Source organism: Cervus canadensis, chromosome 5 (genome assembly GCF_019320065.1).
Source record: "Cervus canadensis isolate Bull #8, Minnesota chromosome 5, ASM1932006v1, whole genome shotgun sequence".
NCBI lineage: Eukaryota > Metazoa > Chordata > Mammalia > Artiodactyla > Cervidae > Cervus > Cervus canadensis.
The window spans coordinates 45,663,261-45,688,695 of record NC_057390.1 but is presented as its reverse complement, the minus strand read 5'-3'; the positions used below and the strand labels follow the sequence as shown (position 1 = coordinate 45,688,695).

At 40.5% G+C, this 25,435-nt stretch overlaps 2 protein-coding genes across 4 annotated transcripts; both read left to right on the top strand.

Annotated features, from left to right (window-relative positions):
- The first annotated feature begins 216 nt into the window (after positions 1-216).
- KRCC1 (lysine rich coiled-coil 1) lies at positions 217-14,606 on the top strand. Of its 3 annotated transcripts, XM_043468763.1 has the most exons (5): positions 217-381; positions 9,264-9,370; positions 10,169-10,281; positions 11,238-11,433; positions 13,253-14,606. In XM_043468763.1, exon 5 carries the CDS (start codon positions 13,272-13,274, stop codon positions 14,043-14,045), a length of 774 nt encoding a protein of 257 aa, XP_043324698.1. In that variant the 5' UTR covers positions 217-381; positions 9,264-9,370; positions 10,169-10,281; positions 11,238-11,433; positions 13,253-13,271; the 3' UTR covers positions 14,046-14,606. The 3 variants fall into 3 exon arrangements, with proteins under 3 accessions (XP_043324698.1, XP_043324695.1, XP_043324696.1); XM_043468761.1 differs by lacking the exon at positions 11,238-11,433 and having other exon boundaries at positions 220-381; XM_043468760.1 differs by lacking the exons at positions 10,169-10,281; positions 11,238-11,433 and having other exon boundaries at positions 218-381.
- A 4,619-nt stretch (positions 14,607-19,225) lies between these two features.
- Positions 19,226-20,134, top strand: LOC122442605 (TATA-box-binding protein-like). Its single transcript, XM_043470455.1, has one exon. The coding sequence runs from the start codon at positions 19,226-19,228 to the stop codon at positions 20,132-20,134; it is 909 nt and encodes a 302-aa protein (XP_043326390.1).
- The last annotated feature ends 5,301 nt before the right edge of the window (positions 20,135-25,435 follow it).

Below are 25,435 nucleotides of genomic sequence, written 5' to 3'. Positions count from 1 at the left end.
ACCAAGCACCAGCAAAAGAAAGGCTAACACAAGCCAGGGTAGAAGAGAACTCGCGAAGTGGCTGACTCAGCGGGTCAGGCAACCGGGAGGGCGGGGTTTTCGAGGAGCCGGAGACTGCGCAAGCGCAGTAGCGCGCCTCGCCGCCGTGGTCCCCGGTTCCGTCCAGTCAGCCGCTGGTGGTGGCGGCGACTTCCCCTCAGGAAGTCCAGTCTCCGCCTCCTCCTCCTCCTCTTACCCCGCCTGTTCGGCAGCGGCGGAGGCGGCGGTGCGGCAGCGGTTGTCCCTGCCTCTCCGCCACCTCCACCTCGGCCTATCCCCGGGCTGGCGGCGCTGGCGGGGAGGGGGACAGTAGTTGTAGACGCTGCCCCTGCCTCAGAGAAGGTGAGTTCCCGCCCCGGCGGCGGGGGCGGCCCGGGCCTTCAGCCCCTCCATCCTGCGACCCGGTAAAGGCCCGGCGCGCCCGGAGAGTGCGAAATGGCGGAGCGGACAGGACCTGAGACTCTCTGCTCCCCTCCCCACCCGTCACCCCTGGGAAACGGGCGCCGGGCTCCCACGTGGATCGCGGAGGGAGAAGGGACGTCTCCGCTGCCGGGGGAGCTGAGGTTGGAGCGGGAGAGAGGCGACCCGGCCGAGACTGTAGATCTAGAGTGTCAGGGCGAGGGAAGGGGAGGATGTGATGGGGACAGAGGCAAGGAGAGGAAAGGCCCCAGACGCGGAAGGGCGTAGACCTGCGCTGAGTGAAATTCAACATCCCGAAAAGTAGCGACCTCACTCACACGGAGGGAGAAGTGGAGTCGGAGTTTGGGGAGAATAGGAAGTAAACACGCGAGCCCAAAGGTCCTGGGGCCCTGGAGGAAGAGTAGAGGGGGTGAAGTTTTTGAGGGATCACTTCGCAGAGTTTCCCCGGGTTTTTTGAGGATAACACCATTTAAAACAAGCCTCCAAGATGTACAAGCTCATCTTGATGGTGGTGTGAGTTTTAATAGGTACCTGCCAGTGTCAAAGCAGGACTTGAGTTAGGGCGGCTAAAACAACTTTTATTCAGTAAGTACTGATAGTAGGAAAAAGACTGAGCTCCATTCCGACTTTTCGCAGAAGTGACTGGGAGTCTTAAATGAAGGAATGGGGAAAGGTGGGGTTCAAGTAGAGTCGGGGAAGTGCAGAATTACAAAGGGTTGGGCAGTGTCAGCTTGCTGGCAGTTACGGAAGTGAGAATTCTGTTTTCCCGAAGAAACTGGGAGACAGAGGCTCTGAAATACATGATCATCACATTTCAAAGGAATGACTTTCAGATCATGAGACTCAGACACACCCGAGCTATAGGAGACAGAAATACATTTCAAAGAGACTGAGGAAGGGTTCGAAATTGTAAACCCTTTAGTAAGAACTGTATAAAAGAGAGGCCAGGGACCTCATCAGGTGGTGGCTAGAACAAACAGTAAATATTTTTTGACAGCCGTGAGCCTTTCCAGACCTGAGCTCAGCGATGGGGCTGGTTCATTCCAACTTGACCATGTTAAAATTTGGTCAAGTCTCTGCAAAAGTTTGAAAGGAGTATACCTGCCTAGAGCTTTTAGAGTTTTCACCAATTCATTTTCCCTAAGACAAAGAGCTACTTCTTGACCATTTCGATCTAAGAGATGTTTGAGTTCTTACAAGTACTGTATGCCTGCAAATAAACTGCTGGTTCCAAACTATAAGTTTAGCCTCTAAGGCAGTTTTTTTTTTTTTTTCTCTAAGGCAGTTTTGAAAATGATTTTGGATGGTGGAGCTTGATCCCACTGCAGAAAATTCTAGTAGAACATTCAGCCATCTTCAGTTTCATAGTTAATTTTTAGTATTTGCAGTGTTGCCTCATGTTGCTTTTTGTCTCCAGAGAGACAAAACCAGAACATTATTTTTGGTGGAAACCGGAACATTGTTGGATAATTTAATTTTCCTTTTTCCTGAGGGACAGCAGTAAATATAATAACTTCATTAAAATAATTTTTATTTTCATCTTCCACAGTATACTCTATTTTTGTGTACTCTTAGATAATCTTTTATACCTTTCACTTGGAGGAATGGCAAAGCAGTAAAATATAAATTTCTTAGAACATTTTGTAAGTATTTTACATAAATTCCATTCACTAAAAATGGAAATCAGAAACTGCAACCAAATGATGTTTCATTAAGTACCTTAGTGATAGCAACTTTTAGAAGACTAGGTTTAGTGTCTTCAATCAGCCTGGGTTAGTATTACTGTTCTGAGATTAAAAAAATAAAATCTGAATTTTCTGCTTTCATACCAAACTTCCTGCCTTTCACTAACAAGCCTGAGCTGTTCAAGATGTCAAGACTAAAATTCAGTTTAGCTTCCATAGCTACATCACAGAAATTTGGAAACAGTTTCTCATGGGGGAAAAAACCCAGCTTTTGCCAGAGTGGGTTTTTTTGTTTTTTGCAATGACTTTGAATATGTGCAGTTACTAAAGACTAAACAAAATCAGTTCAAAACAGAGTGTTGGCAGGCAGTTATCTTTCTGTACTGCTTCAAGGTGGTTATGTGGGCATTAAATAGAGTCGATTAAATAGATTCTAGTGCTAATTTCTCAACTAGCTGTATGACACTTAAGTCCCAAACTTTCTGAACTTGTTTTGCCATCTGTGAGGAGGGGAGTTGGACTAGCCCAATTGAGTGACTATCACAAACAGATGCTTTTGCCCCACCCCTACCTTAGAGGACAGTTGCAATGTTTGGAGACTTTTTTTCTTGGTTTTTGCCACTGGACAAGGAACGGCTTGGTGAGCAGAAGTACTGCTGGTATCTGCTAGATGCCAGAGATGCCACACACAACATGAAACACACAAGGCACCAACATAGACATACCACAGCCTCCACAAAGGATTATCCTACACGAAATGTCAGTGTCAAGGTTGAGGAAGTCTGCACTAACCAAACTGAGGACCTCGCCAGCTTTAAAATTATGAACTGGTTTGGCTTGGCTGTGTACTAGAACAGCAGTTCATAAAACGTGAAACTTTGACTTACAATGGCCATCAAATGACGTTCAAAGAGTAGTGAGTTACAGCTGAGGTTTTGTTAGGATTTGGAAAATAGAATTTACTACCTAAAAATTACCTCTTGTCACTTTTAAGTAAATATCCTTGTTCATTGTTCAGTTAAGTGCTGCTTAACAAATGGTAAATATTTGATATGCTATTTAAAACACTGGTAGGACCCAGTATATTTTTAGTTTAGATATTTATAAACACCTAATGTAATTTCCAATTGTACATGAGCCAGAAGAGAAAAAAAAATTTGTCTAGTACTTAGCCAGTATCTTTTTTTCTTAAGATTCCTCCAAAAGGTGTTTGAGAATTGTCATCCTTTCAATTATTAAATTCCACTCTCCTTTTCAAGATCCTGAAAGGACTATTAAAACTCCTGATCCATTTTCACCTATAGCTGTAGTACTTATGAAGGAGCTTCTCTTAAACTGGGCTTGATAATAAAGATCAGTAAGGATTAAGAATTTGCAAGCAGGGAATATATAGAAGGTGTAAATTACAAATAGGAAATTGAGAAATTAAACTCAATCACAAAAACTCAAATACCACATGACCAGACTTACCTGAAAAGAAATATACATCACATTTATGGTGAAAGTGTAGTAAGATTTTCCAGGACACTTTGTAATTCATTAAAAGAAATTTCTCAAATATTTTTGACAGTTAAAAACTTTTTTCAGGATAATAATATTCCTAAGAAATCAGTAGAAACAAAACCACAGCAAACAGTTCTTTCTAATCTGGCTTTTTAAAAGAAGATTAGACTCATTTTGAGAACAAAGAACATTTCTAACTACTTATTCAATCTAACCCATTTACATAGCAATTGTCTGAAGTGTTCCTTTGTTTTTTCGCAGAGATTCGAGACAAATGACAGAAAATCAAGCTAATAAGCCCTTATATTTATTCAGATACCATTTAGAGCCCCTCCCATGAACCAGGTTCTTAAGTTAGGACGTGATCATTCTTACTGACCTATTTACATTTTCTGACCTTTTGGAAGGACTGGTATGTATTTGATGACGTTCTGATTTAGAATGTCTGCCTTGGGCCCAAGTAAAACTAATTTCTTAGTTGATCTAGTCAAGATCCTTGAGCTAGCTAGCTATAGGTTACTTAAAATGATTGATTTTCAAACCATTTGTGTGTGCTCAGTCACTCAGTCATGTCCAACTCTGTGACTCCATGGACTGTAGCCCACCAGGCTCTTCTGTCCATGAAATTTTCCAGGAGAGAATACTGGAGTGGGTTGCCATTTCCTTCTCCAGGGGGTATTCCCGACCCACGAGTTGAGTCCAATTCATGAGTGGATTCTTTACCAAAGGCTCAGTTTAAATAAAGACAGGAAATTCCCTGACTCTCTAATGGTTAGGAATCAGCACTTTTCCTGCTGGAGCCTAGGTTGGGGAACTAAGATCCCACAAGCTGTACAGCACAACCAAAATAAATAGACATAAATTTTGTATTAGATGTGTAGCCAGTAATCCCAATTAATGATTTTGTTGATTCCTTTATGTTTTGTCATTGGAAATGTGCCATAGCAAATCCTGTTACTTTTGTTGATTGTATTAGTTGTAAAATAACTATAAGTCATCCAGTTCTATGGCAGACTCATAGGTCATATACTACTCTCATTTCCTGAAAAAGCAAGGTTAATAACTCACTCAGTTAAGAATATTCATGATGCTAGAAAGTATATACTGCATCTCTCAAAACTTCTTAAAGGGAATTTGACCCTCTGGTAAAAAGGAATACAGCAGCATACTTTGGTTAAGAGAACGGAATCAGTTACCTAGTCTCCTAAAACAGCGGTCCCCAACTGTTTTGGCACCAGGGACCAGTTCTGTGGAAGATAATTTTTACACAGACTGGGGGATGCAAGCAATGATGATCAGCTATAAATACAGATGAAGCTTTGCTTGGTCGCTGGCCACTTAACCTTCCACTGTGCAGCCCCGTTCCTAAGAGGCCATGACAGTTAACTGTCCGTGGCCCAGGGGTTGGGAACTCCTTTCGTGATATATGCTGTGCTCTGGTCTTCCCTAAGGTTATAACAGTATTAAAAGATTGCCAAACTCAAGAGCCAGGAGCAAGGCAGGAATGTCTATTCTCACCAGTTCTTTTTAGTATTGTCCTGGACGTCCTATAGTCAGGCAAGGAAAAAAAGATTTACAGATTGGAGAGGAAGAAATCACACTGTCTTTGTTTGCTGATACTAATGATCTGATCATCTATGGGCTTCCTGGTGGCTCAGTGGTAAAGAATCTGCCTGCAATGTTGGAGATTCAAGTTCAGTCCCTGGGTCGGGAAGATCCGCTGGAGAAGGAAGAGGCAACCCACTCCAGTGTGAAATCTCATGGACGGAGGAGCCTGGCAGTTCACAGTCCACAGGGTCACAGAAGAATCAGACACGGCTTAGCAACTAAACAACAACAAATGATCATCTATGTAGAAAACCCCAAGGAATTTTGAAAAAGCTACTAGAATAAGTGAGTTTAGCAAGGACACAAAGTACAAGGTTAATATACAAAACCAATACTATCTGTAAATGTTAGTAACAGGCAATTAGACATCAAGATTTTTAAAAAATACTATTACCTGTTGCATGAAAAAAACAAAATACTTTTGGGTAACTTCAACAAAGTATAGTGAATGGTACATAACACTGCTGAGAGAAGATGCAAATGGTGGGGAAAATGTCCTTTAATGCTTCTTAGTGAACTCACTTGAGAAGTGTAGTACTGTGTCATTAGTTTGGTATATTTAAATAAGAGTTTATTAAAGGGAAACTAATTACACCTAAAACTTGCCAAATTAACATTCTAATTTTGCTCAAACATTTTTCCTTCAGTGATTAAAGATATTTAATAAGTATTTTTAAAAACTTAGTTTTAATGTCATGTCACAACACAAATCAGGTAGTGTCCTGTGGGCATGAAAATTTTTAGTAAATTTTTCACTCGAGTTGATTTACTCATCAAACCTATTAAACCTACTGTGGCATATTAAAAACATATATTATACGATGCAAAAGTTAAATTCAGGTTTTGCAGTTTCTAAAAGGGTGATTGTATGCTTGCTTAGTGGTGTCCAACTCTGTGACCCAATGAACTGTAGCCTCCCAGGCTCCCCTGTCCATAGAATTCTCCAAGCAAAATTACTGAAATAGGTAGCCATTCCCTTCCTCAGGAGATCTTCCCGACGCAGGGATCAAACCTGGTCTCCTGCATTGCAGGCAGATTCTTTACATCTGAGCTGCCAGGGAAGCCCCTGAAAGAGTGATTGGGGTGTAACAAATTTTCTGACAAGACTAGAATTAGGAAAAGTGGAGTGGTTCTTAGTATTTTATTAAATACTAAGTCTTTTTAGACAGTTTTGAATTGCAAGTAATTCATACTCTTCATTTTTCATATTTAACTCAGTAGTTGGCGTGCAGTGTTTGTATTACTTTAGCTTTTGCAATGGCTTTACCTACTACTGAAATAAGACCAAGCCTTGTACAGATACTGAATAACAAGGTACATAGTTTAATTTCTCCAAATAAAAGATTACATTTTCTTTCTATTTGTGCTATATCTTTCCTGGAAGTGAATGGCATTGTGGATAGTCATCTATAACTAGACTTGTGGTATACAAATAGGAACATCAAGTTTTCAGAATTTTGCTAGATTTTTTTCACAAAAACTAACCCTAATCTGAGAAAAATACTCCAAATGAGTTTCAGAAGAAACAAACTATTTCTTGCTTGAGACCTAATACCAACTGGTAAATAGATTGGGTGTTTCTGCTTGACATTCCATTATTCTTTTAGACATCAAAGTACATATAGCAAACATTAACACAGGACATAAACTGAAATCTTATAATAGTTGATTTAAAATCAGCAATCAGAAAAGATAGTAAGAATCAAGTTGAACTTTGATCTTTCATTTAAAAAAAAAAGGTCCTTCTGAAACATGAGTTAGCTTGAAATGCAAAGAGTTAGGTACTCCTGTCAGGCACTCCTGACTTGTATAGCCATAATCTTTTCTTTATTTGGCTTTCTGTAGTTACTGGAATGGGCTTTTAGATGGCTCAATGGGTAAAGAATCTGTCTGCAATGCAGACGAAGGAGATGCAGGTTCCATCCTTAGGCTTGGAAGACCCCATGGCAACCCACTCCAGTATTCTTGGCTGGAGAGTCCCATGGACAAAGTAGCCTAGCGGGCTACAGTCCATAGGGTCCCAAACGGTCAGATACGACAAGCAACTGAGCACACAGTTACTGGAATAATTGGTTGGAAAAACATTTCACTTAAATGGATGAAATCCCGAATAACAACAACAGCAACAACAAAAATACAGCATTTACTATGTGTCATATACTCTTCTAAGTACTTTACATTTGTTAATTTCCTTAAGATCCACAATACCTGAGAAACTTGACCAAGCCTATATAATAAGTGCCAGAACTAACTCCAGGGTCCCTATGTCTAGCTCCTAGAAGCAGTGAGAAAATTAACATTGTGTGGCAACCAGTAGTTCTGCATAGTTGGCTTAAGCTATGTTAGGTAGACGATCTTCCTGGAAACAAAGCCAACATTTAAAGATCCAGTTTAGGGACTTCCCTAAAGTTCAGTGGTTAAAACTCTGTGCTTCTGCTGCTGGGGGCACACAGGTGGGTTCCATCCCTGGTCTAGGAACTAAGATCCCACTTGTTGCTTGGCCAGATATCTGTGTGTGTATATATGTGGTGGCTGAGACAGGAAACAATCTGCCTGCAATGCAGGAGACCTGGATTCAATCACTAGGTCAGGAAGATCCCCTGGAGAAGGGAATGGTAACCCACTCCACTATTCTTGCCTGGATAATTCCACGGACAGAGGAGCCTGTCGGGCTGCAGTCCATGAGATCACAAAGAGTCAGACACGACCGAGCAGTCGTGTTAAACTGTATCCAGTTTAACAAGTTAAGGTAGAATTTTTTCCCAAAACATTCATTTTAGATCTTTAAGCTCCTCTCATAAACTTTAATAAGGTTTACTTTAGTTATGGCAAACGGCACTCATTAAAAGTGTACAATGAGTTTTTGGTAGATATTTGACATGAAACTACTTTCATAAACAAAATGCCAGGTATTTCCACCAGTTTGAACACTTTCCTCCTGCTCCCTTACAATTTATCCCTCCCTCCATGAGGTTGTGCCTGGCAACCACTAATCTGCTTTCTATCGCTACAGATTAATTTGTATTTCTGGAACTTTTATAAGTAGAGTCATAATAGGTACTCTTATGTCTTTTTCTCAGCATGATGATTTTGTGATTCATCCATGTTGTATGTATTGCTATTTTGTTCCTTTTCACCGCTGAATAATTCTGTTGTATGGATATACCACACTTTGCTTACGCATTCCCCTGCTGATTGAGTTGTTTCTGTTTTTGGCTATAAGAAATAAAGCTGCTATGAATATTCATGTACAGGTGTTTGCGTGGACATGTTTTCATGTCTCTTGGGCAAATACTTATGAGTGAAATGACTGGGTCCTATAGTAGGTGTTTAACTTTTAAAGAAATTGTCAAAACTATGTACCATTTTAGATTATAACTAGTAGCAAATGCCAAGATTAAAAGAATCTGAATTTTAGAGATCGTCAGAGATGAGAATGGTGGCCTAAACATATAACAGGATAAAGTATAAAGTCTTGCATTTAGAAAAGTAAATCAATTAAGAAGTCAGCCAATATGGGGAGAGAGATGCTACTGCTGGGATTTTAACAGTTACAAAGGTCAGAAATCAGAAACATGTCTGCTCTAAGACACAAAGTACTAAGGCTGGATGCCCCAGATCATTTCCCTCAAGTCCAGAGTCCTACTGTAATGTGCCCCAGTAACTTCTCCTTCAGAACAGTATTTTCTGAACTAAAAAAATACATTATTGTTGTTTTTCTTCACTAAGTCATATCCAACTCTTTGTGACCCCATGAACTGCAGCATGCCAGGCTTCCCTGCCCTTCACTGTCTCCTGGAGTTTGCTAAAGCTCATATGCAATATCAGAGGCTTGCTAAATGTTTTCATACTGAAATTGCCATTCCAATGAGCAAAAAGCTAGTACTTTAGCCTTGTAAGCAGTCTTAACTTCAGAAGTTAAGATTTAATATGGTATATAAAATGATACGGGGTTGAAGATTGAAAATATTATCGTAAATGTCTTACCTGCCTTTATTTTATTCATAGATACCACTTTGAGTGAGCAAAGACCGAACATTTTACAGATACATTTTGTAGAAGGCTTGTAAGAACTAGTGCCATAATTTGAATCATAATGGATTTCACATTATGAGGTAGGTTGAAAATAAAGGACATCTCAATTGTTAGCATTATTTATACTGAAGCATTATTTATATGTATTTATCCTGAATTATTTATATATTTTATACTAATACTTTGACTTGAAAGCAAGTGAAAGTGTAAGACTTTTAGTTCAGACTAAATATAGTAAAATTCCTGAGTAAACTAAAACTCGCAAGTGCTGTTTTCAAATTCAGAGGTGTAAATTTTGGATCACTTTCTCTAAAATAAACAATATTACTTATTTTTCAAGTGTAAAATACACACTGGGCTTCCCTCTTGACTCAGACAGTAAAGAATTCACCTGCAATGCTGGAGACCTGGGTTCGATCCCTGTATTGGGAAGATCCCTTGGAGGAGGGCGTGGCAACCCACTGCAATATTCTTGCCTGGAGAATCCCCATGGACAGAGGAGCCTGGCAGGCTCCAGTCCCTGGGATCGCACAGTCAGACACGACTGAATGATTAAGCACAGCACAAAACACACACTCAAAAAGTTGGCTTTGCTTTCAGATTTACAGGAAGCAAAATAAGAAATTGAAGGTGCATTTTGTGAGTTTTCAGATGATTGATCTATGTTGATGTAATTCTAAACTTTGAATTATTTAATCATTATAATAAGATTGTGCTTGCAATATTGTAGAGCAATTAACTTCAATAACTTCAAACCTCAAAATAAAGCAAGTTTAATTTTTTTTAGAAAAAAGAAACGATTGCTTGGTTTCAGGTGAAGGGAAGTGGAATATTGGGCAAAAATAGTTTTTTTTAATCTCTGCTGTCATGGTTTTTAGCTCCTCGGTTGTTGCACAGTCTCGCTATTTGGAGAAAGTTCATGCTAAAAAACGGAAGCAATTAATGAGTGAATATGATCAGATTTCTCCACCAAGGTCTCAATCTGATAAGGGTAAGGTTCAGTTCATGTCTTCATTGATCTCTGCACCATCTGTGATCTTTTGGGGTTGGCTTTTTTCACTCTGCATGTCTTCAGGTTTCATCTGTGTTACACCATTTTGTAGTACCTCATTCGTTTATATTGCTGAATAATATTCCATTGTGTGAATTGCCACATTGTGTTTATCCATTCATCAGCTAATGAACATTGATTGTTTCTAATTTTAGCTGTCAGTAATAGTGCTGCTGTGAACATTTTTGTAGAAGTTTTTGTGTTGACAATAGATTTCCATTTCTCTTGGGTATATATATAGGAGTGAAATTGCTAGGGTTATGTGGTGACTCTGTGTTTGACATTTTGAAGAACTGGCAAACTGTTTTCCAAAGTTGCTGTACCATTTTACATTCCCACCAAGAATGAATGAAGTTTCTGGTTTTTCCTCCTCTTTGCCAACACATTATTTATTATCTATCTTTTTGATTATAGCCATCCTGTGAGTATGAAGTAAAATCTTTTTTTTTTTATTATAAAACATTTTTAAACATAAAAATAGAGAAAACAGTATTATGACATCTTCTGTACTTATCATCCAGTTTTGACAATTATGAACATCTTTTTAATCTTATTAGTGACTTTTTAAAAGCAGCTTTATTGAAGTATAGTTGAGATATGTACAGGAAACTGTACATATTCCAGGTATATAATTTGATAGGTTTGAAACATATGTATTGATGAAATGATCACCATAGTTAAGATAGTAAACGTATCATGCCCCCAGAAATGCCCCTTATAATGCTGTGCTGAGTTGCTCAGTCATGTCCAACTCTGTGCAACCCCACAGACTGTAACCAGCCAGGCTCCTCTGTCCATGGGGATTCTCCAGGCAAGAATATTGGAGTGGGTTGCCATGCCCTCCTCCAGAGGACCTTCCCAACCTGGGGATCAAACACAGCTCTCCCACATTACAGGTGGATTCTTCACTGTCTAAGCCACCAGGGAAGCCCAAGAATACTGGCGTGAGTTGCCGTTCCCTTCTCCATTAGATCTTCCCGACCCAGGAATGGAACCAGGGTCTCCAGCATTGAAGGTGGATCCTTTACCAGCTGAGCTTCCTCCTACTTTTTCCTGACTACTTTTTCCCAGGCAACCACTGTATTGCTATAGGTTGGTTTTCCTTTTTCAAGAGCTTTATGTACATGGAATCATGGATTATGTACTCTTTTCTCAGGCTTCTTTGAGTCAGTTTGATTATTTTGAGATTCATCCATTTCATCAAGTATATCAGTAGTCTGATCCTTTTTATCATTGATTCCATTATATGGATATGCCACTGTTTGATTTATGCATTTATCTGTTGATCAATATTTGGGTTTTTTTTTTTTTTCTCTTTCTGGGGCTATTACACATAAAACTGCTGTGAATATTCATGTATAACTCTTCATGTGGACATATACTTCCTTCTCTTTAGGATAAATATCTAGGAGTGGAATAACTGGATCATATGGTAGGTGTATGTCTAACTTCCTTAGAAACTACCAGGCTATTTTCAAGTAGTCGTACCATTTTATATCCTACCAGCAATATTTGAGAATTCCAGTTGTTCTACATCCTCACCAATCTCTTTAATTTCAGTCATTCTAGTGAGTTCGTGGTGATATCGCTTTGTGGTTTTAACTGACATCTACTAGATGATGAATGATATTGAGCATCTTTCATGTGCTTATTGTCCATTTGTATATATTCTTTTCTGAAGTGTCTGGTCAAAATTTTTTTGCCCATGTTTAATCATTATGTTGCATTTTGCTCTAGTCAGAATTTTTCTACTATTTAAGTTGAATAGGAGCTAAATTTTCTGGCTCACCAAGTTAGGCTTCATTTAAACTTCCTTTTTAATGTCAAATTGCCAGTAAAACTAGCTGATCATTGGTGACTCTAGATTGCTGTCAGACTTGTTTCTGTTAAAGGAAGGAACTACATGGGTTATACTGCCTCATAATTTTTGGAAATAAAGCATATCACCAAAAATATCACCAAAATTATCTTCTCATACTAAGTACATTTTCTGCTATATTTGTAATGCAGGATTTGAGGTGGGGGACAGAAAGAGAAATAGTAGTTGTACTGCCCCATTCCCAAAAACATAAGCAAAGATTAGCATATCTGCTTGAAATTTCTTCTGAAACTTTTCTCTATATAAATCCCTACCCACTCTGAGCTTTCACTTCCATTTTCCTCTTAACCCTCCCACGAGCTCTTTAATAGAGAACAAATCAGAAGGCATTCTAGAATGTCTTTTCCACCAATCAGAAATAACAGAATGAAATCCAATTCCCTATGCAGAAGACACAGAACTCTGTTCCCTCATCTTTTCTCATGCCCTATACCTAAGAGTAGTTTTGTCTCATAGCTGGATTTCTAATTTCCAGCATTCCCAAACCATTTTACAATTTTATTTTTAAGTCTTACAATACTGTTGTCTGGTGAGTATGTATGTTTATTTTATTTTGAGTGAACAGAAGATTTTAAAAATTACCTCTCTATGGTTTGTTACTTTTCTTAGACAACAGTGTTCAAGAATCTGAACTTTAGAAATTATTTGAACACTCAGATCAGGCCACTCACCATGGATGTGTTAGTCCTTCTATCCATACATCCCTACAAGCCTTACATTTTTGGCCCTACAAAAGAATTATACATTAAAAAAAAAAAAAGAATTATACATGTCAGCTCCTTGTCTCCTTCATCTCACTTCTGAGAAGGATAAAATTACTTGTGAGTGGCGTAAGCAATATTTGACTTCCTCATGCTCCTTTTTGGCATATAATATCTTGATATTTAACTTTTACACCAAAGTAGATTTTAATTTTGGGATAGGGGAAGGGGCTTCTTTATTTTGTCTTTTGAGACTCTTCAAGAGTAAAGGAAATATTCAGAATTAAATAATCTAGTAAGAAGAATTTTCTCCCATCTTTTCTACCTACAGAGAATCCCTTGTCAAGCTAATGAAGCATTCAAAGAAGACTTATGACTCTTTTCAAGATGAACTTGAAGATTATATCAAAGTGCAGAAAGCCAGAGGCTTAGAGCCAAAGACTTGTTTCAGGAAGATGAGAGAGGATTATTTGGAAACCTATGGGTACAAAGAAGAGGTCAACTCTAGACCCAGGTGTAGAATGTTTGAGCAAAGACTCCCATATGGAACCGTCCAAACCTACCCAAGATCATGCAGTATTTCACAAAGAGTGGAAAAGCAGTTACCTCAGTGGCTACCAGCTCATGACAGCAGGCTGAGACTAGACTCCCTGAGCTGCTCTCAGGTCACCAGGGACTGTTTCTCAGGAAAGCCTGTACCCCCGAACCTGAGTCAGCACGAGTCTAACTGTAGCGCATACAGTGTAGAATCTGGAGTTTACAGGCACCTCTCCTCAGAAAATAGTACCAGTGCCCACCAGGCTAGTTATAAACACATACACCAGAAGAGGAAAAGGCACACAGAGGAAGGCAGAGAAAAGCCAGAGGAGGAGCGGCCCAAGCATAAGAGGAAAAAAGCTTGTGAGGAAATAGATTTAGACAAATACAAGAGCATCCAAACAAGCAAAACAGAGGCAGAAACAGTCAGAGTCAGTACAGAAAAGCTTAAGAACCGAAAGGAGAAAAAAAGCCGAGATGTAGCCTCTAAGAAAGAGGAACGTAAGCGCAGAAAAGAGAAAAAGGAACAAGGCCAAGAAAGGACAGAGGAGGAAATGCTTTGGGACCAGTCTATTCTTGGATTTTGAAGCTCTTGCATTGGTTCCCCCAGGGTTATACTAATAGTTGAGAAGCTTGGTTTTACAGTGTTCATGTTCAAATCCCTCTTCTTACATGAGCAGGTACAAAGGCTAAGAGAACAGGAAACAGAGTACGCTTGCTATCCAACATGGAAATATTTTTCCTCATTTTCTAAAATCATTACTACATTTTTCTTATACATAATGTAATTTCCCCTTAACGAGAGTGGCTCTGCTTTTATTCATCTGGTTGCTGTGGTGGTGGAAGTATTTTTCCCTTGGGAGGTCATTTATATTTAAGTAAGATTAATAGGCTTAACAGAGTCTATTTCCTGGTTGGGTTTTAGTTTGGGGTGGGTATTTTTACATTCATTAGTTTTCTCTGTGAAGCAATTTAGATAGATATTTTCTTCTGTTAGATCTAACTTGCAGTATATTTTCTAGATTGAAAAGTGGAAAATGACATACATTATAATAAGCTTAAGTTACATACAGTTTTAAAAAAGAGTCTTGATACAAAATCAGTTTATATTCTGGAAATGTTTATATATAATAAAGTTCTAATTTCTACATTTCTGTTTGTTGTTTGTTTTGTGTCAATGATCTGTTCCTATTCAATGAATATTTTCTTCTGGAAGAGCAATAGCCAAGTAAATTTAAACCCACTTTTTGGATAGAAATCTATGAATGACCACAGTTTTTCCAAATAGTTGAAAGTGGGGAATTTATAAGAAATAAAATGCCATTAGATTATTCTTTCCTGACCAGTATTTTCCATTCTGATAGACCCCCTTTTTTATGATAAACATATCAAGTATTCAAGCACTGCTCTTTTGTTGTAGAGAGTAGTGACCTGGAAATCTGAATCTCAAAATTCTAGTCTCAGCTATGTCTTCAAGTTGTTACGTGACTTTGGGGAAGTCTCTCAACTTTATTTTCCTCATTACTAAATATAACTCGAAGCACTGGCCTCTAAAATGCCTTGGATAACAAGAAGATGCCATGATATGAAAACTGTTTGCGTTCTACAATGTTGTGTGTATATATTATTAGCTTGAACATTATTTTGCTAATGTGATTTTTTATTTTGTATTTTATTATGTATTCCCTTGGGGCTTTCTGATGGCTCAGACAGTAAAGAATCTGCTTGCAGTACAGGAGACCCAGGTTAAATCCCTCCATTGGGAAGACCCCCTGGAGAAGGGAATGGCAACTCCCTCCAGTATTCTTGCCTAAAGAATTCCATGGACAGAGGAGCGCAGCAGGCTACAATCCATGAGGTCACAAAGAGACACAACTGAGCGACTAAGCACGCACACACGCACACACACATTCCCTTCACCTGCTCAACCTTCTGCATGCAACCAGTCTCCCCACCCTTGCTAGGCCGCTACCTTACTCAGCCCTGAACCCTCTCTGGGTCCCCACCTTGCCTAGCCTCCTACCTCAGTGGGCCTTAAATAGCGAAGAAGAAAGGAAGGAAGTGGAGGAGGGAGAGGGCATAGGTGATGCATTTTATTTTAAACTAATGACCGCAACCTCCAGTCCATCAGGTTTCCCTAGTAAATATCCCACCCTCAGAAATGTCTTTTATACTCTCCCCGCTCTCCTCAAACTTTCTCCTGCCTGGTGCCTCCCATACAGGCCCTCTTTCTCTCAGCTGATAGACTGCAAGTACTTGTTTTAAAAAATTTAAAAAAAAAAAAAGGTCAGAGAGCTAGCTGAGCTACCCAGTCTATGATAATGTGTTTAAAGCAACCCAAACTGACAGAGACAGTGACCTCTAAATTTCTGTTTCTAGGCTAGATTTCTCCCCTGAGTTCTGGACTCATAACCAACTGCATTTGTTGCTATTTCCAACTAGAACACCAAAAGAGCACACACTTCTCACCAATCATTCTTCCCTCAGTCTTCCCCATCTCTGTAAATAATAACACCATCTTAATTGTTCAAGCCAAAAAATCACTAAAATCACACTTAACTCTCTTCTACATCAGAGCCATCAGTGATTCTTCATGGTTTTACCCCCAAATTATCTCTCCTCTTGCCCAATTCTATCTTCACTGCCACCACCCTGACCCAAACTAACCCTGGTATTGTTTTGGGTTTATTTGAACCAAACAGGACTAACAGGTCTGAGAAGAGCTGAAAACTGGGAGAAGTCATCACAGGCTCTGAGTTAATGAGTTCAAAACCAAAAACAGGTGTATCAAGAGATCAAATAGTGTCATGGCCATCTAGCACTGTGGACTTCAGAAATGCCCAGCAAATATTTCCTTCCAGAAAGACAAAATCTTACCTGAAAAGAAAACTGTTAGATTGAAAAACCAAATTGGGCAGGGAAGTAGCACTGGGGGTAAGGGAAAGAAAAGGTTCCAAGAGTAGGGAGCAGGGGAAGGTGCCAGATGAAGAACTCAGAAAATTCTGCAACAGCAAAATACAACATCTGAGGTGAGAATACCACCTTGCCAGGCAAGCCCCACTGACCTGTAAGAAACAACAGAAAAACTTTTCTGAACCAAGCTCCACTCCGAATGGCAGAGAAATAACCGTATCTTGAGCGAAATCCCTCAAGCCATGAAGCTGGAAAAGGTACCTAGGGCATTCCTTCTCCACAGAAATGTCCTCACAGTAGTCCAGGTCAACACATTTCATTTAAACTTTGGAAAGGAGGAGGAGACTATGATCTAACCATACAAAGTGTTACAAGAGAAAAATGAACTAAAATACTTTGATAAGAAGACACCAAAAAAAAATGCAAACACAAAGCAAATTAAAAGCTCTAATGTAACACTTCAAACAAGGCTGAAAGAGATTAAGAAAACAGTTAAAACTTTAAGAAAAGTTAAAATGGACTTCCCTGGTGGTCCAGTGGCTAAGACTCCCTGCTCATGATGCAGGGGACTTGGGTTCAATCCCAGGTCAGGGAACTATCTCCCACATGCCACAATTAAGACCCTGAACGGTCAAATTAGTTTTTTTAAAAAAGAAAAAGCAAAAAGGGCACAAAACAAAAAAAGAACTCTGGAATGAAAAGGCCAAGTATGCAGCTGAAAAAGACAGTAGTCAATTCCAAGAAAAATAAAATATAATAATGAAAAAGTAATTCAAATTTTTAGTCAAAAATATTCATTGGGCATTCATTGAACATCAAATTAGAGCCAGACATGGTTACTAAATAAAGACCTTGACAGATATAGGGGGGAAAAATAGTAAAAGTAAACAAAATCAAATTATTAAAAGGAATACAGGAGAGTATAGGCACCATAGAAAGAACAGGATAGGAAGGAGAGTAATGAAGATATTCCAACAAGAGTAAATTTACACCTTGCGAGTAGGTGATAAAAGATGAGCAAAGAAGATCCAAATACAAAGCAGGGGACTTCCCTGATGATCCAGTGGTTAAGAATCTTCCTTCCAAAGCAGGAGATGTGGGCTCCATCCTTGTTTAGGCAACAAAGACCCACATGCCTCAATAGACCCCTCAAAAACACCCCCAGCAATGGATGCAGGGGAACTCAGCGACTTAGCTGGCTCCTCTGGGAGTATAATGTATGGCCCTCTGCAGGCAAGAAATAGGCCAAAGGAAAGGATAACCATCAAAGGCAGGGTGAATGTTCAAATCAATATACCACAGATCGCCTGGAGAACAGAGTCCCTAATAACAAGGGACTCCAAATGGTCCCCAGGCCCTGGCAAATATTGAACATCCTTGTATACCTCATGCCCACAACCACCACAGAGGGAACTGCAATACTCCCGCCATTTTACTTGGAGGAAACTGAAAAAAGCTGAGGCTCTGAGAAATGGATTTGTCCAAGGTTACTCTGGAGCCCAGTCATCGCTCCTTCCAGGACTGAGATTTGAAACACCCCACCCCCCTTTCAGGGAGCTGGAATCCAGGAGAAGCCTACTGGGTGGGGGTGGGGGCACGCGGCACATAGGTGCTGCCTTCCTGGAGGGGCCAAAGGTGAGGAATCGTGTTTACCATAGATCTTGAAGGGAAGAAGGGAATCCCAGCCTCAGGGTATATGAGAGAATGTGCAGGTGACGGTGGGCACAGGCCTCACTTGAAAAGTGAGGTTATTGTCCTGGTCTGATAGGAAAGGGGGTAATGAGTGGTTTCTAGGCAGAAAAGGAGGGCATTGAAATGGGTGATCTCAAAGGTTCCCCTCCATTTGGGAGAATGGAGCTCAGCAGCAGGCTCTGCCACAAGGGGACCTCATCTCTCATCTGGAGTGGCCTGAACCCAGCACCTGTGAGCGCCTTCCCAGGCCTGCTTGTCTTGCCCTCCCAGGTCTCCCCACCACACTTCACTCCATTTCACTTCCCGCCCAAGGTTGCTGGCGAGGTGGGAGCAGGAAGTGAGCCTGAACGGCACCCCTCAGCTGGGCACAGCCCGGCAGCCTTGTTTTCATTGCGTTGCTGTCTTCCTGCCGGATGCAGGGTGCTGCAGGCCACCTCCTCCTCCATCACTAATTCATGTCAGCTGCATCCCAGGGAGGCACACTGCCTACTGATGAGTGATGAGGAGTCTGGTGTGCTATAGTTCATGGGGTCACAAACAGTTGGACACAACCGAGCAAATAACACACACACCACACTGCTTTGTATAATGTAACATTAAGTGGAGTTATGAGGTTAAGAAATGGAAGGAAGTCCACTTGTATGCTTATTAGACTGCATTAGTGTATCCATATCCAGTCATTATGACTTTCCCTGAGTTCCAAAGGGCAGATGCGAAAAGTTGCTAATAAAGTGAGCTGCAGTCAAGAACCCACAAGAGGCAAGATTAAAGGGACCAGATAAACTCATCAAAAGTAGGAGACCACCCACCTGAGATGAGATTAAGGGAGTGCAAGCCCCGCCCACACACTAACCTTGTCAGACCCCCACCAGTATAAAAACCCTCAAGTTCTCTCCAATTTGAGACTCATAGGTTCTCAAGGCAGAAGCGTGGTGCATCTCCCTTTGCGCGGCGAAGTAGTAGAGCTATTCTTTTCTACTTCACCCAAAACTCTTGTCTCCGGGATTTGATTCGACACGGAAGTACAGAGGAGCTGAGCTTCCAGTAACAGAAGTCGGTTGCTGAGAAGAGTGTGCTAGACTAGCTCCAGGAAAAGACTGAACGCTTTCCTAGGCAATCTCCATTCTGAAGGTTTTGGTTCACCAAGAAGAAAGTGAACATCATGGATCGGAATGATAGCCTCTCTCCATTTGACCGATATCTGGCCTCCCCTCAAGGTGCCATGAGTCCTGGAATCCCTGTCTTCAGTCCAATGATGCATTATGGCACAGGACTGACTCCGCAGCCGGTTCAGAGCACCGACGGTCTGTCTACTTTGGAGGAGGAGCAGCAGCAGGCGAAGGTGGCAACAGGTCAGCTTTCGACAACGTCCCAGCAGGCAACCCAGGAGGCCTCGGACCAGACACCACCGCTCTTCAACTCACAGCCTCTTATGACCACACCCTTGCTGGGTACCACTCCCCTGTATCCATCCCTCATGACTCCCATGACCCCCATGACTCCTGCCATGCCAGCCTCAGAGATCACTGAATTGGTGCCGCAGCTGCACAATATTGTATGCACGGTGAATCTTGGTTGTAAACTTGACCTAAAGAGAATTGCCCTTCTTGCTCGAAATGCTGAATATAATCCCAAGAGGTTTGTTGCTGTAATCATGAGAATAAGAGAGCCCCGGACTACTGCACTATTCTTCAGTTCTGGGAAGATGGTGTGCACAGGAGGCAAGAGTGAAGAACAGTCCAGACTAGCAGCAAGAAAATATGCCAGGATCATACAGAAGTTGGGTTTTCCAGCTAAGTTCTTGGACTTCAAGATTCAGAACATGGTGGGGAGCTGTGACGTGAAGTTCCCCATAAGGTTAGAAGCCCTTCTGCTTAGCCACCGACAGTTCGCCAGTTATGAGCCAGAGTTATTTCCTGGTTTAGTCTACAGAATGATCAAACCGAGAATTGTTCTCCTTATTTTTGTTTCTGGAAAAGTTGTGTTAACAGGTGCTAAAGTCAGAAGAGAAATTAATGAAGCCTTTAATAACATCTACTCTATTCTAAAGGGTTTCAGGAAGACTTCATAATGGCTGTGCTCCTGCCTCCTCCACCCACTTGTTTTTTTTTTAAACCAATTGATTTTGGTGTATTTGTTGTGTTGTAGATGGTCCCATGTAGTGAGGGGTTGGACTTGCGGTTGTAAATCACAGTTCCAATTGAAGCTCTCCTGCATGTGTACCCCATAAGGGTGCCAAGAAGGGATACTATTTCTGCAGGAAGAACACCAAAAGTGTTATTGTAAGTTGTTGAAACTGTGTTACTAATCGGGCAGTAATGTCTATTTATATTTATATTTTAAACATTTCATGCTTTTTAAAAAAGTTTTTAAAAATTCTTTTATTTTACTGATTGATTTTTGACTGTGCTGGTCTTTGTTGCTGTGCACAGGGTTTCTCGAGTTATGGTGTGTGGGCTTCTCCTTGCTGTGGCTTCTCTTGGTTCAGAGCATGGACTCTTAGGTCACTTGGGCTCTGTAGTTTTAACTCACAATCTTAGTTGCCCTGAGACATATGTGGAATCTTCCTAAATCACAAATCAACTCTTGTGCCTTGGCAGATTCTTAATCACTGGACCACCAGAGAAGTCCACTTGCTGCTTTTGACAAGTTGGTTTAATGGACAAAACTTTGTATTAAAGCCACCTCAACAACTGATTAGACTTTATTTTGCTTAATTTCTTCCCCATAATCCAGAGTTTTGTTTTGTTTTGTTTCTACCAGGAAAAGAAAAATCTGTTTTGAAAGGTGTTGTTTTCTGATTGGAAACTCTTAAGGATTATTTTTCTATCAGACACATTCGCCTTTTCAGTATTTCAGGACAAAAAAGAATGTTTGCATTCGTATTAATGAACACAAATAGCTGCACATATCTTTCTTCCTTCAGAGTACTCTGTAGAATAAATGCTGTTTATAAAAGTGTTAAGAAACAAACCAAAAAAAAAAAAAAACCCAAAAGCCCAAAATGGAGTCCCTTGGGCTAAGCCCCACTGTGATTAGTTTAGGCCCCTCCCAGGAGTAGAATTTTAAACCAATCAATCTAGAATTACCCGATCAAATCCTGTGATGTAATCTGCCTAAAGCCCCCTGCCTTTCTCTAAGGGAGGTGACCTTGCCTAAGATAATCCAATCTTAACTTCCTCTTCCCATCTTCCTTCTGTCTATGAAATCTTCCATTTTGTTCAGGTCCTCAGAGTTCTTTTCTATTTGTTAGAAGGGATAACTGCCAGACTATCAAATGAAGCCAATTAGATCTTCCAGTTTACTCAGTTGAATTTTGTTTTTTAATGTAACAAAAGCAGCACTACAGAACAGTGAGAAAGATAGATTTTTCAATAAATGGTGTTGAAAAAATATATCTGCAAGGGAGAACTAATGACATAGAATGCCTGCCTCACAGCTTGGACAAAAATCAATTCCAATTGAATCATGTATCCATGAAGCTTTTTATAAGACATCCTGTGAGAATATATCTTTATGATCTATGGCAATGGTTTTCAGTCTGGGCCAATATTGCTCCCCAGGAGATATTTGACAATGTCTGGAGACTTTTTTTGGTTGTTAAAACTGGGGGGTAGGGACTTCCTGGTGGTCCAGGGAAGTTAGTTACATAGAACTGAGTGAACTGGTAAATATAGTTATAGTTTTTATGGCTTCTATCTAAAAAATTACTGGTTTAAATTTGTGTTTTCCAAGAATAAGGAAAATCTCCCCCTTTAACTATGACTTATAATAATTTGGTAAATTATACCTTTGTAAGAAGAATTGAAACATTTATCTTTTTCTCTATATTTGGTTGATCCTGCGAGTGCTTGTCTCAAAGATTAAGCCATGCATAAGTTGTGCACAGTCTGGACAATGAAACTATGGATAGCTCATTAAATCAGTTATGACTCCTTTGGTTGCTTGACTATTGCAACTGGATTAAAACTAGTTATACTAATCATTGTTTTAATTTGTTCTTTGTTTTCAAACTGTTTGTGCTCTATGCCTCCCTGCTGCACTTTGTCTTTGTCAGTGGTACTGGCTGCATTACTTATATTTTGTCTAAATTATAAGACTGTTGTCTCATGTAATACCCAGTGTGTAACCAGGCCTCCAACAAAGCTTATATGACTAAAAATATAACATAAAATAAATGTAACAGTTTGATTCTAGGTATGGGAAGAAGCAACAAGGGAAAATGTCTGCTGGATCATAATTAGGCACAAGATCCAGAGAATTTTTCATTATTGCTGGGGTCTAATCCAAAATTTAGCACCTGGAGTGGCATATCAAGAGCTTTCACCCAATCTGGGATGAGCCTCCCAGCACCGTGAGACAAAATTTGATCATGAAATGTCTCCCAAATGTTGATCAAATTTCCAACCAAGAGGGGAGAATGTGAGAAATGGAATATTTCCTGCCCTGTCAATCATCAGCAATTTCAGCCCTCCAATGTGAGCGGATGAGCCCTGAGAAAACAGAGGAAGGAGAATACCTGCCACCAGGCAGTCATCAGATTGCAGCCACTACCTGTGATGAACCCTGAGGAAATTCAGGATATGAAAATACAGGATACAGGCCCCAGATAGCTAAGGTACATATCAAGGAAATAATTTTAATGAGCCCTGACTCTTGCATCTTCCCACACATAGAAAAGCACATAATTCCTTAACTTGAGATGCTGCCTCCTGCGTTATATGTCCAATATTTCTAAGTCTACAGATGTAAAGTAGACACATTCCAAATAAGAACGGAAGAAGACAAATATCAACAACTGGAACACCGACAACAGACACTCTTGGACGGATCCATCTGATAAAGCACTTAGAACAGTCATCACTCCGTTTTCCCACAAGACTGTGGAATGGACATTGACAATGGGGAATTGTAGCAGGGAAGAGCCAATTCTGACTCCACGTGGATCTGTTTCTTTGACTTTAACCTTTGTTTTTGCTGCTTTTGTTATTATAATCATACATAATGGCCTGTGTCAGGGAATCCTGCCCCTCTACCTGACTGTTAAAGTGCCTTTGTTAGAATCTGACCCAGCCCACCTGTGAAACTGGCACCCAGACCTGGATAAGATGGCTAATTTGAGACATTAATCTGCTATCCTCTCAGTCAGCTGCCTTTCTGAATAAAGTCATATTATTTGCCTAAACACCTTGTCTCTCAGTTAATTGACCTGCCGTGCAATGAGCAGGCTTAGACTCTGTAACATGCAGAGTTCCCAGGTTTGGAGAGCCTTTCTATCCCCCATTTCTTGTAGGTAAGTTTCCAGCCTCCGTGGCCTTCCTTGAGTTCCAAAAGGTGGATTTGAACAGTAGATAAATTAAAAGACGCTTGCTCCTTGGAAGAAAAGCTATGACCAACCTAGACAGCATATTAAAAAGCAGAGACATTACTTTGCTGACAAAGGTCAGTCTAGTCAAGGCTATGGTTTTTCCAGTATTCATGTATGGTTGTGAGAATTAGACCATTAAGAAAGCTGAGCACTGAAGAATTAATGCTTTTGAACTGTGGTGTTGGAGAAGACTCTTGAGAGTCCCTTGGACTGCAAGGAGATCCAACCAGTCAATCCTAAAGGAAATCAGTCCTGAATATTCATTGGAAAGACTGATGTTGAAGCTGAAACTCCAATACTTTGGCCACCTGATGCAAAGAATTGACTCACTGGAAAAGACTCTGATGCTGGGAAAGATTGAAGGCAGGAGGAGAAGGGGGCAACAGAGGATGAGATGGTTGGATGGCATCACCAACTCAATAGACATGAGTTTGAGCAAGCTCCAGGAGTTGGTGATGGACAGGGAGGCCTGGTGTGCTGCAGTCCATGGGGTCACAAAGAGCCGGACACAACTGAACAACTGAACTGAACAGAATCAAGGGAAAGAAAGTGAAAGTGAAAGTTGCTCAGTCGGGTCTGACTCCAACCCCATGGATTATACAGTCCATGGAATTCTCTAGGCCAGAATACTGAAGTGAGTAGCTTTTTCCTTCTCCAGGGGATCTTCCCAACCCAGGGATCAAACCCAGGTCTCCCACACTGCTGGTGGATTCTTTACCAATTGAGCCACAAGGGAAGTCCAAGTATACTAGAGTGGGTATCCTATCCCTTCTCTAGCAGATCTTCCAGACCCAGGAATTGACCCGGGGTCTCCTGTGTTATAGGCAGATTCTTTATCAACTGAGCTATCAGGGAAACTTCAGCTTCAACTTCAACTTGAATGGCTGAAGTTGAACGGTTCTATGAAGACCTATAAGACCTTCTAGAACTAACACCCAAAAAAGATGTCCTTTTCATTATAGGGGACTGGAATGCAAAGGTAGGAAGTCAAGAAATGCCTGGAGTAACAGGCAAATTTGGCCTTGGAGCACAGAATGAAGCAGGGCAAAGGCTAATAGAGTTTTGCCAAGAGAATGCACTAGTCATAGCAAACACCCTCTTCCAACAACACAAGAGAAGACTCTACACATGGACATCACCAGAAAGTCAACACTGAAATCAGATTGATTATATTCTTTGCAGCCAAAGATGGAGAAGCTCTATACAGTCAGCAAAAACAAGACTGGGAGCTGACTGTGGCTCAGATCATGAACTCCTTACTGCCAAATTCAGACTTAAATTGAAGAAAGTAGGGAAAATCACTAGACCATTCAAGTATGACCTAAATAAAATCCCTAACGATTATACAATGGAAGTGAGAAATAGATTTAAGGGACTAGATCTGATAGAGTGCCTGATGTACTATGGATGGAGGTTTATGACACTGGACTGGAGACAGGGAGCAAGACCAACACCAAGAAAAAGAAATGCAAAAAAGCAAAATGGCTGTCTGAGGAGGCCTTACAAATAGCTGTGAAAAGAAGAGAAGCAAAAAGCAAAGGAGAAAAGGAAAGATATACCCATTTGAATGCAGAGTTCCAAAGAATAGCAAGGAGAGATAAGAAAGTCTTCCTCAGTGATCAATGCAAAGAAATAGAGGAAAACAATAGAATGGGAAAGACTAGAGATCTCTTCAAGAAAATTAGAGATACCAAGGGAGCATTTCATGCAAAGATGGGCTCAATAAAGGACAGACATGGTATGGACCTAACAGAAGCAGAAGATATTAAGAAGAGGTGGCAAGAATACACAGAAGAACTGTACAAAAAAGATCTTCAGGACCCAGATAATCATGATGGTATGATCACTCACTTAGAGCCAGACATCCTGGAATGTGAAGTCAAGTGGGCCTTAGAAAGCATCACTATGAACAAAGCTAGTGGAGGTAATGGAATTCCAGTTGAGCTACTTCAAATCCTAAAAGATGATGCTGTGAAAGTGCTGCACTCAATATGCCAGCAAATT